At 36.5% G+C, this 17,874-nt stretch overlaps 1 protein-coding gene and 1 long non-coding RNA gene across 3 annotated transcripts; one reads left to right on the top strand and one right to left on the bottom strand.

Moving 5' to 3' along the window:
- The first annotated feature begins 1,123 nt into the window (after positions 1–1,123).
- Positions 1,124–10,438, top strand: LOC133714379 (lysine-specific demethylase JMJ29-like). 2 transcript variants are annotated; one of them, XM_062140480.1, is made up of 13 exons: positions 1,124–1,633; positions 1,761–1,876; positions 2,327–2,426; positions 2,515–2,659; positions 3,183–3,246; positions 3,339–4,068; positions 4,816–5,145; positions 5,923–6,354; positions 7,323–7,395; positions 7,502–7,587; positions 8,174–8,293; positions 8,709–8,797; positions 9,250–10,438. In XM_062140480.1, exons 1-13 carry the CDS (start codon positions 1,442–1,444, stop codon positions 10,229–10,231), a joined length of 3,459 nt encoding a protein of 1,152 aa, XP_061996464.1. In that variant the 5' UTR covers positions 1,124–1,441; the 3' UTR covers positions 10,232–10,438. The 2 variants fall into 2 exon arrangements, with proteins under 2 accessions (XP_061996464.1, XP_061996465.1); XM_062140481.1 differs by having other exon boundaries at positions 1,126–1,633; positions 8,736–8,797.
- Positions 10,439–11,957: 1,519 nt separating this feature from the next.
- LOC133717959 (uncharacterized) lies at positions 11,958–14,417 on the bottom strand. The gene is made up of 4 exons (XR_009850045.1): positions 14,195–14,417; positions 12,777–14,118; positions 12,490–12,521; positions 11,958–12,204 (listed from the first exon to the last, which is right to left on the bottom strand). It is a non-coding gene; the product is annotated as an uncharacterized LOC133717959 (long non-coding RNA).
- Between the last annotated feature and the right edge of the window lie 3,457 nt (positions 14,418–17,874).

The following is a 17,874-nucleotide window of genomic DNA, read 5'->3' as shown; positions in this document are numbered from 1 at the left end:
GACCGGTGACCGGATTCCGGCGAAAGTTGGCCGGATTCCGGCAAAAGTTGGTCGGATTCCGGCGCCCGGTGACCGGATTCCGGCGACCGGTGACGGGCTCCGGCGAAGTCTCCTATGGTTTCTCTCTCTTCCATTTTTTCTCTCTCTCTAAGTAACAAAGGGGTGAGGGGTAAAATGGTATTAAAAAAAAATTAAAAACAAAAAAAAAATCTTAATGGGGTATTAGGGAAGACTCCCTTAGAGTGTATTGGGTAAGAGAGAATTAAAAAAACTTAATGGGGTAAGTGGGAAAAAAATCCCTAAAAATGGGGTAAATGGACAAAAACCCATGAAAAGATAACGGTAACTTGAAGGAAATACTTCCGTTGTCTAAGAATAGTACGGAGCAGTCGTCGGTCGAGAGATGGGAGCAGGGTTGCCATATAAATCCATGACACTCGAGACCTTGTAGTATATTTAATAATTCGGGATTTAAGTTTGAACTATTTCTCGTATAACATTTTCCCTAAAAAAAAAAATTAAATAAAGCTAGAAGAGCACAATAGATGAATAGACTGTATTCCAATCAATGACTTTTTTGTGCAATTGAGAACCAAGATCGAATAGTAGAAAATCAAATTCATAAGATATATATAACAATAGAATTATCTACTATGAATAGTGAATAGAAGAAGTTGGAGTTAAAACTAGGGCCGCTTTTAATCATTCTCTAACATTTATGAATTTTTATCTTTTTGGTTGGAGCGAAATAGAAACAATCTAACTAGAAACCAATACAAACCTTATTACTCTCGGACTAAGCGGTGGCGGTGGAGTGTTGAACCCTAGATGACGAGAATTCGGTATAGAGGTAGATTAGTTTGATATAGAAGTAGAGTAGTCTCAAACTAGTCTACTAATGCATACAGTCAGCCTCTTTTTTTTGGTTGAAGAACAGTCAGTCTCCTTCTAAATCAAACAAATCTACTTAAGGTGGATGCATTAATAGACCGTAGATGACCCGTCTTCGATTAATGCAGGTAAAAACAATTCACAACTCTAATCGCAGACTGCAGCAAAATTATATTGACATAAAAAAATTCAAATAAAGAGTGTATAAATAAACATTCATTACTTTTTATTTAGTTGTATTTCTCTTCAGAATGTTAAAGAATCTCCAAAGCTCTAATTCTCTCTCTCACCAAGAGAAAGGGATGAGAAACTTGGAGTAGAATACAAGCAAAATCCAAGGAAATGGAAGGAATTGGAGTCCAGAACTTTCTAGAGTCGCCACTACTGTAGGGTTTATCTGCACCGGAGGAGCTGGGAACCGAACAACCCCTCACCGCCATGCAGAGGTGGCGACGGTAGCCGACTGTAAACCAAACACCTAAAGACTTCACCTTTCTTTGCATCCAAACGTTTCTCACCAAAACCCAAATCCGATTACTTACGAATTGTGATGGGGAGAGGTAGAAAGCGGTCGAGGAAAACCGCAGAGATTGGGGGTGAGGGCATTTTGGGAAATCAAAATTATAGGACCAAACGGGAGGGAGGTGAAGGGAGTTGGGATTCTCCGAGCTTGAGGAAGAGGAAGAGAGAAGGTGAAGCTGGAGGGTCATGTTCTAAGAAGAAATGTACTCAGGGCTCAAATGTATGATTTTTGTACCTTTTTTTTTTTTTTTGGTATTAGATTTTTGTACTTTCTAATTCTCTGTTATATGCTTGTTTTCACTGTTGGGTTTACTAATTGGAGTAATTTCTGATTTTGGGTTTAACAGTGGGTCAATTGGAAGTCTTCAATGTGCCATCAGTGTCAGAGGAATGACAGGGCCAGAGTTGTCAACTGCACAAGTTGTAAGCGGAAGCGATTTTGTGTATCTTGCATTCAGAATTGGTAAGGATTTATTTTATCAGTTCTTCGATTTTTTACGGATTAGTGACTTGTGTAGTATGTTGCACATTTGTTTGAGTTAGTTTTGTTGGACTAGCCATTTTTGTTGAATAGAGGTTATCTTGGTACAATACAAAATATATGTCTGTGGAATTAATAGTTGAACAAGTTTGTGTAAATATATAGGTTTCTAGGCCACGCGCTAATTCATTCTGTTCTTCTAGCTCTCAGTAAAGATGATGGGCTGTGTGAAAGCCATTTCTTTTATTCGGTAAATTGCTCAATGTTTGTTTAAAAGGTTGTGAAATCAACTGTTGATGGATGGTGCCTGAGTCTTGTTAGGATTTAATGCATTACAAGAGGTTGCTTTTTCAGTGTATTTGTAAACGTCCAATTATATGAGCTTTTTCTTTGGATGGTTGTCTACTTACTGTGAATTTTTGTGTTGTGTAGGTATCCGCAGATGTCAGAGGAGGCTATTGCTGACACTTGTCCTGTATGCCTTGGAAATTGCAATTGCAAAGCGTGCTTGCGTTTAGATGAAACTAATCATGTGAGCTTGTCCTTATCTGCGCTATCATCTCCTGGATTTTGCTCTCTGTTTGAGTGACGTTTGATCTAGTTTATGGTTTTTACTATAGAATTTGAATAGCAAGCTTGCATTGCACGTTAGCAAAAATGAAGAACTGGAGCACTCTAAGTATTTGCTTGAAGCATTGCTTCCATTCTTGAAAAGACTTAATGATGAACAAGTTATAGAGATGGTGATGGAGGCTAGAAGACAAGGTATATTCTATCTTTGACATGAAGTTGTTAGAACTAATTAGATGTAGAGGGTTGACCCTTTTAAGCACTCAGTTTGGGGAAAACTAGTTGGGTCCAGGGTAAGTTTGGTCATATCAATGGCTCACAAGCTCAAAAATGAGGTGAAAGATTTAGTTTGTTTATCGGTTCACCAGTGTTCTAAAATTTTGAACTGTTAAAAAGGGAGTAGGAGCAATTGCTTGGTTCTTTTTGGGATCTTTGATCTATCATTTTAAGGACATTCCTTTTAGCCTAATTATTCTTGATTGGAGGAGCATTGTACTCTGTGTACTCAGTTTTGGTGGAAGGGATATATGTTGTTTCATGTGTCTGATGGACTGCTCAGTCCCTCTGTTTTTTCTTTAAAAAAAATTTGTGTATCAAAAAAATTCATCAAACTGACTAGCATGAGTTTATCATCTTCTTCATCTAAGACCTAGCACACAATATCCATGCAACTTCTTGTGTTAGATTAATTTTCCTTTGTGATGTCCGAATGGGACAGGGAAATCTCTTTCGGAGCTAAAGATCCAAAGGTCGGACAGCTCTCCTGATGATCGTGTATACTGGTAGAGCCTTTATCAGAAATTTATTGTTTTGTAAATTTGTTCCCTGTACTTCTTGAGCATTGACTATCAACCCTTTTTGTTTTCTTTTTCAGCGACAACTGCAATACATCTATTATTGATTTCCACAGAAGCTGTCCTATATGTTCATATGACCTTTGTCTTATCTGCTGCCGGGAGATTCGAGATGGAAACCTGCAAGAAAGTGCAGAAGAAGTGATTGGGGAGTATATCAATCGAGGTCTAGACTATTTACATGGTGGAAAGGGCAACTTAATCAAAGGGCCTTCTGAAACTAAACTCAAGTGTCCTGTAAGGTCAACATCTAAGTGGAAAGTAAGCAAAGATCAAAGTATTTTTTGCCCCTCAAAAGACATGGACGGCTGTGGTTGTAGTGTTCTAGAACTGAGATGCATATTATCTGAAAACCACATCAGGGAGTTGGTAGAAAAAGCAGAAGAAATTGCAGAAACTGAAAAACTGATGTATGCAGCTGGACCTTCTGCACAGAAGTTTTCATGGTTCAACTCTGCTGGTGGTGCTGACTCAAGAAGCAATGAATTGACGAAAGCAGCTTCTCGAGAGGATTCGGAGGACAACTACTTGTACAGTCCAAGGGCTAGAAATATCCAACATGAAGACTTTAAGCATTTTCGCTGTCATTGGATCCGGGGTGAGCCTGTGATTGTGGGGAATGTGCTTGAAACTGCAACAGGTTTGAGCTGGGAACCATTTGTCATGTGGCGTGCTTGTCGTCAGATGAGAAATACCGGGCATGATAGACATGTGGAATTTAAGGCCATCGATTGCTTGGATTGGTGCGAGGTTAGTTGTTCCGACTTAAAGTACTGTTCAAACTTTGTAGTTATTCAATTGAATGAATTGATCAGTGTTTGTTATGAATAATATAGCTGGTGTGATGCTGAATAATTGATCGGGTACCCATTTGAATTTCAATATTATATTTTAAAGCAAGATATTCAAAGACCACTATTTCTTCTATTATTTAGATCAGATGGCAGCTGTAGTGTGGAGACTATAGCTTGGTTAGGCTGGTCTCTTAGTTTAATTTCTTTTGATGGTTTTTTTTTCCCGTTGTTTTCTTCTGCTGTGGACTCTTGTCAACTATATCGTATCAATTTTTTTTATCAACAAAAAAAAGCTACTCTTCCTTATTTAAAAAAATAAAAAATTAATGCTATTTTCTCTCCAACTCTGAAAATAATCCCATTTTTTCCTCAAAAATATAACTTTGTTCTTACAGAATTGATCCCAGTTTTTCGGAGTTTGAAAAAAATGATCTCCTCTATGATACTTTTTGTAGACTCCCCTATTTGTGACATCACAGGGTCACAGGGGAGATCATTTGTCTCAAATTCCTGAAACTGGACAGGTGTTTGATAAAATTTTGATTCCTCAACCTGGTTGTTTAGGCATCATTCTTCATACCGTTCCCATTTTATGTCATCCTGAGTCCTGATCATTAATTACTCATTATGCAGAAATTAGCATTTGAATTTGTTCTTGATGGCTTGCCTTTGATTTGCGCTTTGAATCTTGAATGAAATGCAGCTAGATATCGGTATCCACCAATTTTTTACTGGATATTTGGAGGGCCAGTTTGATGGGAAAATGTGGCCTCGTATTCTGAAACTCAACGATCGGTCCCTTGATGATTATTTGGAGAAGCGCCTTCCTCGTCATTGTGCTGAGTTTATTTGTTGCTTGCCATTTAAGGAATATACCCATCCTCGCAGTGGCCTCCTGAACCTTGCTGTAAAATTGCCTATGGAGTGTGTAAAGCCAGACATGGGGCCAAAAATGGATATTGCTTATGGTGTGTCCCAGGAGCTTGGACGTGGAGATTCAGTAACTAAGCTTCACTGTGATTCATGTGATGTGGTATGTTTTTCTGTTTTGCATATCTACTGACTTTTCTTTTATTTGGCTGGGTGGGGGTTCAGAGGGGCTGCACATAGCTGTGTTTATTGCCCATATGATCTCTTGTTTGATGTATGTTGTACTTAGAAACAAGCGATGCTTAATGGCATCTCAGTCAGGTGCAGTTTCGTGTCTGATCATTTTCCTCTGATGGGCTGATAAGTAATTTAAACTGAAGGGAAGAGTGATTTGATTTAGTGATGCATTGGCTTGGCTTCCCTTGGTACTATGCCAACTTTTATATTTTGGTCTACCAATTTTTGATATCTTGACTTGTACTTCATATGCTTTACATATTGGTAAATGCATCTTTCTATCTTTTCAACTCTGTGTCTTCTTTTTGTTATAGACGGAACAGTTCTACAAAACTCCAACACCATGAGACATTAACTTTACCCTATCTCCGCGTCTCATAAGGTTAACTGCACAGTCTGTATCAGAAATCTGTCAGTATCATAAGGTTACTGGGGTATATTTTAATAGATAAACTTTACCATATCTTCGCGTCTCCCTGTTCACTGCACAGTCTGTATCAGAAATCTGTCAGGCACTTGTCTGATTGAGATACTGCTAACTAAGAGAGCTGCATAGCATTATATTCTAGTCAGTAATTTTTTTTTTTTGAGACATATTAACCACTTAAATTGGAATTTCCTTCATTTAGTTTACTTTTTTTTTTTTATCAGAATCACTGTAGAAAACTTAGTTCCAGCTTCTTTTTTCTCCTCTTCTGCACAGGTGAATGTTTTGACACATACTGCTGAAGTGATGATTACTGCTGAGCAACTTTGTACTATAGAAGAGTTGAAAAAAGAGCACATTGAACAAGACCGAAGGGAAATGTTTGAAAATTATGAGACTGTGGATGACAATGTTGATCATAAGGAGTCTGGCAGTGGGTCTTGTGTCAGGACTGCAAAGGGTAAACAATGTTGTACTCAAGTTAAGAATCAAAACAGGGTTGCAACTTTTCAAGAAAAGACTAAAGCGGCTGTTCAAACTGATAGTTGGAATGGTGGAAATTTTTCGAAGGAATCCATGTCTGCAAAGAATGCAGAGGGAGGTGCTTTATGGGACATTTTTCGACGACAGGATGTTCCTAAGCTGCAGGAATATCTATGGAAACACTACAAGGAATTCAGGCACACCTACTGTTGTCCATTGCAGCAGGTGATTGCTTATTAATTTTTAGGGGTTTTTCGTACTGCATCTAGGAGTAACAGTGGGAGATAGTCGGCATTCAGCCCGCATTTGCGCAATTATACATGTTTAGTCATAGAAGAGTACGGTTTCATACACTCCTCAACAACTATAACTCAACATTCCTTTACAATCTGGTACATGGGGGATTTATCATGGTCACCTTGTTATATAGTTCAGGAAGTACTTGTCTAGTTTAGAATGTTTGTCTTTGGCTTAGGTACAGCGGTGCATCTACCTAAGTCTAGCCTACCCATTTAGCATGACTTGTTAACTGTCTGTGCTTCCTGTCAAAGTTCAAACAACCTACTTGAAGATGACTTGTCATGATTAATAATAATGTCACGCCCTGTTGACACATTGACAGACAATGGACCTCTGATTCATTTTATTAATTTCCTTCACTGGATTGAATGCCTTTAAAAAATAAATCATATCTGTAGGAAATTATTTATATTTCCACAGTCTTTTGGTTATCTGAAGTTACACTTGTTCGTCTCCTTTAAGGAAGTGATTAACTGAAGTCTTTTCATTTTCTCTATACAGATATTGGGGAAAAGAAATAAACTATTTGAGGTCGATTAATGCCAGAATGTTGTATGATCAGCTTAGAGTATGGTTGATGTATAAACTCAGCCATCTTCATATAAGCTTATAGTTTGTTGGACCAATCATAGGCTATTTCAGATGCTTGCTTATATAACCTTCGGTTCTGAATGCAGTAGGTTGATTATGGTCGATTGACTAACTTGGAAAATGTGTTTGAGTTTGTTATTTGGGAGAGAATAAAACATTTTTCAGACTATGAACTTTTTACTTTCCAGTTGCAAGATTTTATCCTATTTGATAGTGTCTATAGAAGGAAAGTAGTTGATATTTTTTTATATTTGAAACTTTGAACACATTTCGTTTTCATTTTATATATTTCTTCTCTGTAGGTTACTCATCCCATACATGATCAGACTTTTTATCTGACATTAGAGCACAAGAGGAAGCTGAAGGAAGAATATGGTTGGTTCATTTATATATAGAGGAACTATAGAGTATAGTCAAATTTATAATGCATCTGGAACTGAGTTTTGAATTACTTATACCATGTTGTTATGCTGGCTGATAGGAATTGAACCATGGACATTTATCCAGAAACTTGGAGATGCTGTCTTTATTCCTGCAGGATGTCCACACCAAGTTAGAAACTTGAAGGTAACTTGTATTGGAGAAAGAAAATTTCATCTCTGCATAGATTTGTAGCTGTTCTATCATTTTCTCTAAAATAAATACTTCACCAAGTTAGAAACTTCAGTTTTGTCATTACAAGCTGCAAATATGTTTCATCTTTTTGGATGTCGGATTCTTGATTGGTTGTTTCTTATGAAACAATCTTTGGTATATCAATGTGTCCATTTTATTGCAAGTTTTCTACAATTTAGTGATGATGGATTGTATAGTGCCCAACTGCCCATGTCTGGTTTAGAAAAGAAATTGATTGGTAAAGTGGCATGCGCAAGGAAAAGAGTATTTCAGTTTTGAGTGTGACAACTTTGTCGACCTTGTAATAATAAAAGAGCAAAGTTGTTAGCATCTTAAACATTTGCTGGGTGCTATTTTTCACTGGTAGATTCTCCATAGGGGATTTTATTCATTATTTCCTTCTTTAAACAGGCAACCTATCATCTCAACATGAAAATGCTTGATGGTGAATGTAAAATTATGAAAATGGTTGTATTGATTGATTCATTTTAATGCATTCGTACCTAAATCTTAACAGTACAATTTTTCTTTTGTCCAGTCGTGCATTAAAGTTTCTGTTGAATTTGTCTCCCCTGAAAATGTTGGTGAGTGCTTACGTCTGACAGATGAGTTCCGCACACTTCCACGAAAGCATATAGCTAAAGAGGACAAATTGGAGGTATGTCATAGGCGTATCTTTTTCTCTTTGGCTACAAATGTGATTATAATCACATGTTTTGGGTTGAGGTTCTTATGGACAGATATCATTAGTTAATCAGACCAGATTGTATATATCTCCAGTTCTAGTTTGAGCTGTGAGTCACTTTATATTTTCTTCTGGGTCATTCTGATTGCTTAATCACTGTGCCTAAGGAAGCTTCATTGTTTATTGTAATTTTTTGTATTTTTCTAAGTGGATCAATTTGTGTTGGTAATTTGAGATTTTCTTTTTCTTTAGAGGGTATCTGAGCTTCAGGTTATATTTCCTTTTTCGTGTACTCTGTTTCTGTACTAGTATAATATGATATGGAAAAAAAAAAAAAAAACTTCTGTTAACCGTACACTTTTCAGTATATATATATATTGTTATGTAGGGCTTAATCCTGCTCCTCTGGAAACAGGTGAAGAAAATGATTGTTCATGCTGTACATGAGGCTGTGGAGATTTTGGATCAGAATGTGAGGTTAGTGAATTAGTACAAGTATATATGTCGCTTGGTCAAATAGATTTGCAACAAGTAGAATTGGAATATGATTGACAAAATGGATACATGGAATAATATCTTATGTTATAAAAGTGACAAATTTGTATAAATGAAATTCCTAAAACCTATCACTTGGCAAAGTATTTTCTTTTTGCTAGTCTGTTAGTCAGTTCATCTTTTTTTTATTTTTTTTCTTTTTTGCGTGTGTATTTTTTGGGGTCCAAACCGGGCCAACTATTTGTAATGAGGAAAAATTTGGCTTTAAACTGTTGAAGCAAAAGCATGAGCTACACATCTAACGGAAGTCCCATATTGTTGAGATCAATGCAAGGATGTGGTATTGGTCTGTTGTAGATGCATGAATCTGAAAATAGAAGGTTAATTCCCAACTTGGTTCATTGGACTTTTGTAATTGAATTTTTGTTTTTCAGGTTATGTAGCACTAAAAATTTCAGGGGAGAGAAGCCTTCACAGCCCCCTGTTAATATATGTAAGGGTAACATTGCAAACAAATCGAGAGAGAAAGCAGCTAGGGGACGACCACTAGAAGGAAGGGCAGAATTGAAAGAGGTTCAAATTCTTGAGGAGCAGGCTTCACAATTATCACAACCTATACAGCCCACTATTGATGTTGGTAGATTTGGAAGTACACGGAGAGAGGAAAAAGATGGAGGGCAACCACAAGAAGCAAGTAGAGTAGATGAAGAGGTCCAAATTCTTAAGGGGCAGCCTTCACAGTCAGCACAGCATGTACAGCCCACTGCTTATGTTGATAGGAAGCATACAATGAGAAAGGAAACAGAGGGAGGGGTACTGCAAGAAACACATGGAGAAGTTGAAGACGTCCAAATTCTTGAGAAGCGGCCTTGGCAATCATCACAAACTGTACAAGCAGCCCTTCATGTTGTTAGCATTGAACATGCATCTAGAGAGGAAAAAGCTGGATGGCGACCACAAACTTGTGGAGAAGATGAAGAAGTCCAAATTCTTGAGGAGCAGCATTGGCAATCATCACAATCTGTACAAGCAACTCTTCACATTGGTAGCATTGGACATGCACTGAGAGAGGAAAAAGTGGGAGAACGACAGCATGAAGGAAAGGGAGAACAGGAAGAGGTCCGAAATCTTGGTGAGAAGCCTTCAAAGTTATCACAACTTGAACCTGTCCAGCCCACTGTTGATGTTGATAAAGCGGTGCAGCATCTGGATGAGCTCGTGGAGCTCCTTCGACATTTTGAACAGGGGAGGATGCCGATGGGAGGGAGAGATGGAAGAATCAGTTCTCAATTCCAGCTTTTATGCTCGGAGTTCTTGACTTTATCTTTGCATCTTGGTTATTCACCTAACGATACAAAACCTCACATTACACCATCTGCTCAGCAACTACATGATCCTCCAGTTGTAGATCTTTAGATTCTAGGATTTGTTACTCATCTAGGATGATGTATGCCTGGCTGCCTGGTATACTTTTGGTTATCTGATGCATAAAGCAAAAACTTATGTCTTTAAGTGTTTACTGAATGGTGGTGGTTGATCATGAAATTCTCTGTAGGCTTGACATTGAGAAATTTCAGTTTGAGACTTTGTTACTTGATCAGTAAATTTTCTTTGCTTCTATTGCATATTCATAGAATATTTAGTATGTCACATAGGATTGACCAGTACGTATTTCATGGAGCATGCCAAGTGGACATAGTCTCCCTTTAGGGGAAGTGAACTACACTACGTCTTGTGTCACATGCATGCTATCTCTACTTACCCTCTCCTCCGTCGGGCACTCTACATCTTGTGTCACCATACATGCTATCTTAATCTTTACCGACTCTTTCCATACTTCTTACTAAGCCTTCGGGATTAGACACAAGAGTTTATAAATTTGAGTCATAACAGTAAGGTGAGGAATTTATCCTCAAAGCATGGTAAAAGATGGATTCTAGTCACACAGCACTAGGTGACGCAGGATCATCCTTATTATCACAAATGGTACATGAACTTATCCTCTATTTTATTGATGGTACCTGAACTTCAATTTTGATCACAACCAGTACCCGAACTTTTCGATTTCATTTTAAATGGTACCTAAGGCCACCTTCGGTCACTATTCTGGCCAAAAAGCCCAAATCTAAAAAAATAAAAAACAAAAAAACAAGTTCAAGGCAAGTCTATTACCAAAAAATCATCACTATATATGATCGCAACCCTTGAAATCATCAAAAATCATCACTATGATCGCCTCCCATGCCGTTTTTAGTCGGAATAGTGACCGAATGTGGCTCTAGGTACCATTTAAAATGAAATCGAAAAGTTCGGGTACTGGTTGTGATCAAAATTGAAGTTCAGGTACTATCGATAAGATTGAGGTATAGTTCAGGTACCATTTGTGATAATAACCCTTTTTTTTTTTTTTGAAAATAAAGGGCTTGTACGGCTACCTTCAAGCCTTGATTGATGAAACTGCCGAATACAAGGGGGGACATCCTTATTTATCTGTAAAGCTTGCTGGATCATCCTTATTTATCTGTAAAGCTTGCTGGTTAAAATTAATTTGATTCTAGCTCCAGCTTGCGGAGTTGCAGACACTCAATAAGCAGGGAGGGAGATTTATAATGCTTTTCTCATATATGTGTTCTTCACCCTGTCAAGCTGATAATACAAACGCATTTTTACGCAAAGTCATAATTTCACGATTAGTTAGTGAACTATAACCATTCGATATTTTGGTCACTAACAATTTAAAAATATGATTTTTGTCCGTGGTCCTTCACTTTGCTAGTTTGTTTATTTCACTGTCAAAATATCTTGGGGAAGCTTGCTTTTGTGGGGTCCGGCTATCCTCAACTTCTCAAACCACCACTGAGGTTAACAAAGCAAATAATTGGAAGTTGGATATGGTAGAAGAATGAAAAGTCTATAATAGAAGCTTTTCTGAAGCTCAGGATGAAGAATCCGTGTAGCACAAATTCATTACTAACAAAAAAGTTGATTGTTGAAGATCTTGGAAGAAAGCGAAGCTACAGATTGTTGAAGGCATTAGGCATTGGAGGAGTCTTGTGTTATCCAGTGTGGATAGACCAAGCTGATGCTTCGTGATCACAATGTCCATTAGAAATATGATTATTAATAAATTGATCAGCGTTGCTTAAGTCAAGGCCTAGGATAAATGATGTTTCCTAGTAATAAACTAGATTATTCTCCCGCACGATGCTGCGGGTTTTCTTTTGTCTCAAATTTGTACGTTATAGTTGAGTCTCTTGAATTTCATTGTATCACGTCAATATTTATACTTACATATCATACTTTCATTACTACTAAAAGAAAATAATGAGCAGACCACTTCACTGTTGTGATTGCACTTAATTTGTAGCTCAAAATAGTCTCCTACAAATCTGGAAGAAGAATGAATTAAAAAAAATTAGATATTAAAAAAAAAAAAAAAACAGGAAGTAGAATGAATCAGAAGAAATTGAACATTAAAAAAAAAACTCATAAGATGGAATGCAAAATCAAACAGACCGTGCAACATATGTGATGCCATAGATAACCACAGAAATAAATGGGACAATGAATCGAAATTCAAATGTTCTACAGCCACTTCATTTACATAGTATTCATTTAAGAACATTAGAGCTCCACAATAACAAACTGAAAACAGTAACAAAAATACAGCTGACCTGCAATGACAGTATACTGATCAGCAAGCTTCCTGCACCAAAACCAAGAGCATAACATACAATCAGCTTTACTAATCAAACCTTAGCCTAATCTAATCCAAATAAGTATATATATGAGTAACTTAAATACTATAATGTATGAGTATAACTGGTATGGAAAAGTTAAAGTTACTGATACATATAACTGAATATTATAAAAAAAAATATTAAAAAAAATACCAAAGGTAATATTATAACTGAATATTATAAAAGTTAAGTTCTTAGCATGGTATGTCTTTCAAAATTACCTTTAAAAGGATTTCTCTTCCATCACGTATTGATGCACCTGAACATGTATCCAAAAGCATATTTTAGTAGTAGGAAGAAACACATAATATTTTCCACATCGATTGCCCCAAGATCGATGCATGACCTATCAATTGAACATTTGTTTCACTGTGCTATCATTGGTACAGTTGAAACTGGGATATACGATTCGATACAACAATTATGAGCTACACATGATCAAACTTCAAATACAGATGATGCCAAAGCTGCATCAACAAAACAAATTTAGATGTTAATAAGTGAAGGCCAAAGTTGACTACAAAGTAATGTAAATGTTCTGTACACATTAGAAGTATCATCAATTCTTTTTTGGGTCTTTAAGTATCTGGGATTAAACACTTTAGCATCTGAATTATTGATATCACAGGAAACATAAGAAGACCCCAAGAGCAGGGCGCATCATCTGTTAGCTTGGGTATTTGTTTAGTATGTTGAGTATGTTCTAAAGAAAAAGAAGATTGAACAGAATGATAATATAAAAAAAAAAACATGGGAGGAACAAAATCAGTCAACAAATAATGAAAATATGCTCCCAACATTGCACACAACAGAGAAGTCAAGAAATTCATTGCTAACTGTCCCGGTGATCTGGCTTGCAGAGACTGTGAAGATCATTACACCCCATCTCAAAATTAAACACTCAAACACTCAAAACAGATAAAACCCAGATGATATTCCAAGCTCTAGAGTCCAAATTGGCTCTGAAATTAAGATCACAGCCACCAACACCTAGAACACAGACATTTAGATCAGAAAATCAATGATCCCAAAAACCATGCAAACACAGCAACCCCAAAAACTCGACGAAAAAAAAAATACAAATAGCCACAAACAGATAGAGCTGTGATTCTGAAAAAAAAAAAAAAAAACCGATTGTTCCCGTCCCCCTCTTCCTTTTCTCTGAGTTATCTACCTTCTTCAACTGTTAATTTCATATATTACCAATCAGATAACTTCAGCTCTTCCAATTATGGGAAACAAATGGAATTGAATTACCAACCTTACCAATCAGTGAAGAATTTCAAGCTCCTATATTCTTGTTCTTCTTTCTTCTTCAAAACCCACAGAGCTTTCATCAAACAGAGAAAAAAAAAAAAGCAAATTCTGAAATTCAATTCTCACATATTCCCAGCATGAACTTGGTGTATCAAATTCTTCTTCCTCTTCCTGTTTCCTGTTCTTCCTCTCCCTGGAATTAGCCTTCACTTCCTCTCTCTCCCTCTCTCGCAGAAGAGTGAGAAGACCCAAAAGACACAGAAAACCTCCGTCTCTCTCTCTCTCTCAATCTATCTCTATCACTTTCTGAAAAGTTCAGATGGAGATGTGTCAAAACTGAAAATTGATGGAAGATTTTGGAGCAATTGAAGGCGCGAATTACCTGTTCGTCGACGATATTGATATGGGGGAGCTGAGAGTCGGATTCACGGCGGAGATCCAAATTGAGAGAGCAATCGTGGTTATACGGTTATACTGCTGTAGAAGAAAGAAGAAACCGACGGTAGCGTCTGGCAGAACGATGGCAGAGCCGTAAAACAATTTAGAATGAGGGCAAAACCGTCATTTCGATGTGAACAGTGATGAACAGTGCTTAGAAACAGTGTAGGACGCTTAGTATATAGTAAATATGGCACTCGCAAGTAGGCCGATTAGTACGAAACCCCCCATATTATGTTATGGGTGCGAGTATTGCCATTGTGCCAAATTCTTTGTTCACCCTACATTATTTTATCACCAAATTTATTAATTTTTTATAATTTGTTGAAAAGTAAAGTTTTTGTTGTAAAAAATATTCATCATCTCATGTGTATGGCAGGACTCTACTGATAGAGAAAATTAGAAAAAAACCCAAAAAATGAATCTTCTATTAAGAAAAACTCATTCCTATATTTTCTTTTAATCTACACCCATTCACATAATTAAACCTTCCTTATAGGTTTTAAGTCTATAATTAAGTTTTTTCACGTTTTTTTAGTTTGACTATTTTACCCTTCTGATTGAATAAGGAAAATATTCCTCAAATATATGTGTTTTTTTTTTTTTTGGAATTTAATTAAATATGGCATCAGTTATAAACACAAATTAGAATTTAATACAATCAATTTATTTTCCCTTATTTAAAAACGATTAATTGCCTTAATTATTGTATATCTCTTCCTTTCTGTTTTGATCTATATATTTGCCATTTTTTAGTAGATATGTTTGTGTAGATATTTCTATTATTAGATATCTCAATGTGATTAATCGCCTTAATTATAGTATATAACTGATGCCATATTTTAGGAGATATGTTTGTGTAGATATTCCTTATTTAAAAAGATTAATTGCCTTAATTATTGTATATCTCTTCCTTTCAGATTTGATCTATATATTTGCTAATTTTTAGTAGATATGTTTTTGTAGATATTCCTATTAGATTTCGTAGATTTCTCAACGTGATTAAACATTTTTTTTGTGGAGATATTCCTATTATTAGATAGCACTTAAACTCTATGTGGGAGTATTCTTTAGCCATCAAGAACTAGCTTGTAGAATCTATTGAGAAACAATAAGAAGAAAAAGAAACATGCAATCAAGAACTTGTAGAGTCTATATTATACCTATTCAATAGCATAAACCCTGAAAAATCACAAAACAAATACCTCTTCGTCAGGAAGACACACACCTATTGAATAGGTAGCAAACACAATGCTCATCAACCGTGCCAATTGGATTAAAGGGATATGCAGTTGAACAAAGGCAACCCAAACCTCTGATTGTGCGATCCATTTATATCACAATCACAATTTGAAATCAAAAACATAATAGCATGATTGTGGAGAAGATCGCACCTAAACTCTAGGTGGGAGTATTCTTTAGCCATCAAGAACTTGTAAAATCTATTGAGAAACAATAAGAGGAAAAAGAAACATGCAATCAAGAACTTGTAAAAGTCTATTATACCTATTCAATAGCATAAACCCTGAAAAATCACAAAACAAATACCTCTTCGTCAGGAAGACACACACCTATTGAATAGGTAGCAAACATAATGCTCATCAACCGTGCCAATCGGATTAAAGGGATATGCAGTTGAACAAAGGCAACCCACCAACCTCTGATTGTGCGATCCATTTATATCACAATCACAATTTGGAATCAAAAACATAATCGCATGATTGTGGAGATATTGATACCGTCTTTGAATGTAGAGATTAGGCTTTTGAATCTCTACACTTTTGAATGTGGAGATTACATAACCTCCAACCTAGAGGAGAGTTTTCAATTGTTGGAATCAAGGGTTGAGTAATTTCATCAGCAGCAAGACTGGATTTTAATATTAATGGTGAATGGAATTTGATAGTGGCAGCTTTAGTAATTCTTAACAACATTGGGTTTTAATATTTATCCTATTTAATAGGTTTTTTTATTTTGAATAAACCTAATTAATTGGTTTGGGTGTATATTAAAACACTATTATGGATGGGTTTATTCTAAAAGGGGTGTGTGAATTTGGGTGTAGAATCAAATTCCCCTTAGTTAATAAGATATTTAGTAAACCTCTACCAACATAGTCCACTGAATTACGGTAAAAGCTTACCAAACGAGTATATAACAACAAAGCCATTCTACTTGTTTGGCAAAATCTACCAAATAATATAAGCACGTTCGGTAAACTTCCATCAAATGATGTCAAAATGTTTGGTTAAGTATTAACCAACGAAGCTGCAAACTACAGTTCGCTAAAATTCAAGATCAACCAACCTTGTGAGTACCCCCTCATTTTAGTTCCCAGACAAATCGAGCTTCATGATCATCATTATGAGCATCGACATAGTCACGTCGCCTAAAATATAGGCTCCCTTGTAAACTTCTTCTAACTATAGCATACATGATCATGATCGTCATACACAGAATGTTTAATATCTTTCAGTCTCATTTTCGCAACCAACATAAATTCACGTGGTCATTATCATGTACATATAGTTTTCATTAGACATCACATTTGATGAAATTGGCAAGGAAGAGGCCGAACCGGTATCTTTATACTAAATGAATTCTATCTAATTAAAATAGGGTACGACTATTGTCACCCTACCAAATTCTTCGTTCACGCTATATGTTAGGATCTTTTTATATCTTATGGGCTTATCCTCTTATACCTAGTGGACTATAATTGTTGTATGGGCCTAATTGGGCTTTACATGAGATCATTATCGAGAGACTTCTAGTGTTTTCTCAGCTTAAATAGCCAATAGGCACTTGTAATTGGATCATGATCATTTCCTTATTTTCCTTAGTTTTCTCTCGTTTCCTTCTTTTACGATGTCGTTTTACAAGTATGATCCGTGAGATCGTAACAATTGGTATTAGAGCCTGTAACTGGGCCTGCTTCTGGTAACTCTGGCAAGTTATGCCGGTGGGATCTCTAGCGGGTATTACAGCGCTCCTTCTTATCATCATCACGGTAGCTCTACCTACACAACTCTTACCATGCCGAAGTTTACCCAATTTTCATCTCAACCAAGCTACCCACCACCACCACAACCTTGTAGGAAAATATAGGAAAGGATCGTTGTGATTTGCGTCGTCAGACTGTTGATCACAATGGTATGGTGTCTTTAATCTAGACACAACAAGGGAAATCAAATGACTGAATTGAAGTAACAATGCAAAGGGCTGAGGTTCTATTTATAGACCTCAGCCGTTGTATCTCTTGAGTGAAGAGGGGTAACTGATCAATCGTTATACCCTTTCATCATAATTGTCAGTATTCATGTACCCTTTCAGGATACGTGAATTTCCTTGTTCAAGTGTGTCTTGATGTACCAGGTGTTATGGTATATCTCCTCACACATAGCATACTCATTGTGAAGCCACTTAATCACATGATCATATTCTAACATCTCCCACTTGATCATGATGATTCAAGTTTCTAAAGGCTTCTAGGTTCTGGATGTTTTTACTAAGTGTTGCTTGTTTCATCGCAATCACCTTAAACTATCCATCCTAATTTACTTTGGATATCCATTCTGAGTATCATATATTTGATTACCCGGGACTTTCCAAACGTCAGATAAT

Source organism: Rosa rugosa, chromosome 6, assembly GCF_958449725.1.
Source record: "Rosa rugosa chromosome 6, drRosRugo1.1, whole genome shotgun sequence".
In the NCBI taxonomy this organism is placed as follows: Eukaryota; Viridiplantae; Streptophyta; class Magnoliopsida; order Rosales; family Rosaceae; genus Rosa; species Rosa rugosa.
The sequence above is the reverse complement of the archived record's forward strand: the minus strand, read 5'-3'. Positions and strand labels throughout refer to the sequence as shown.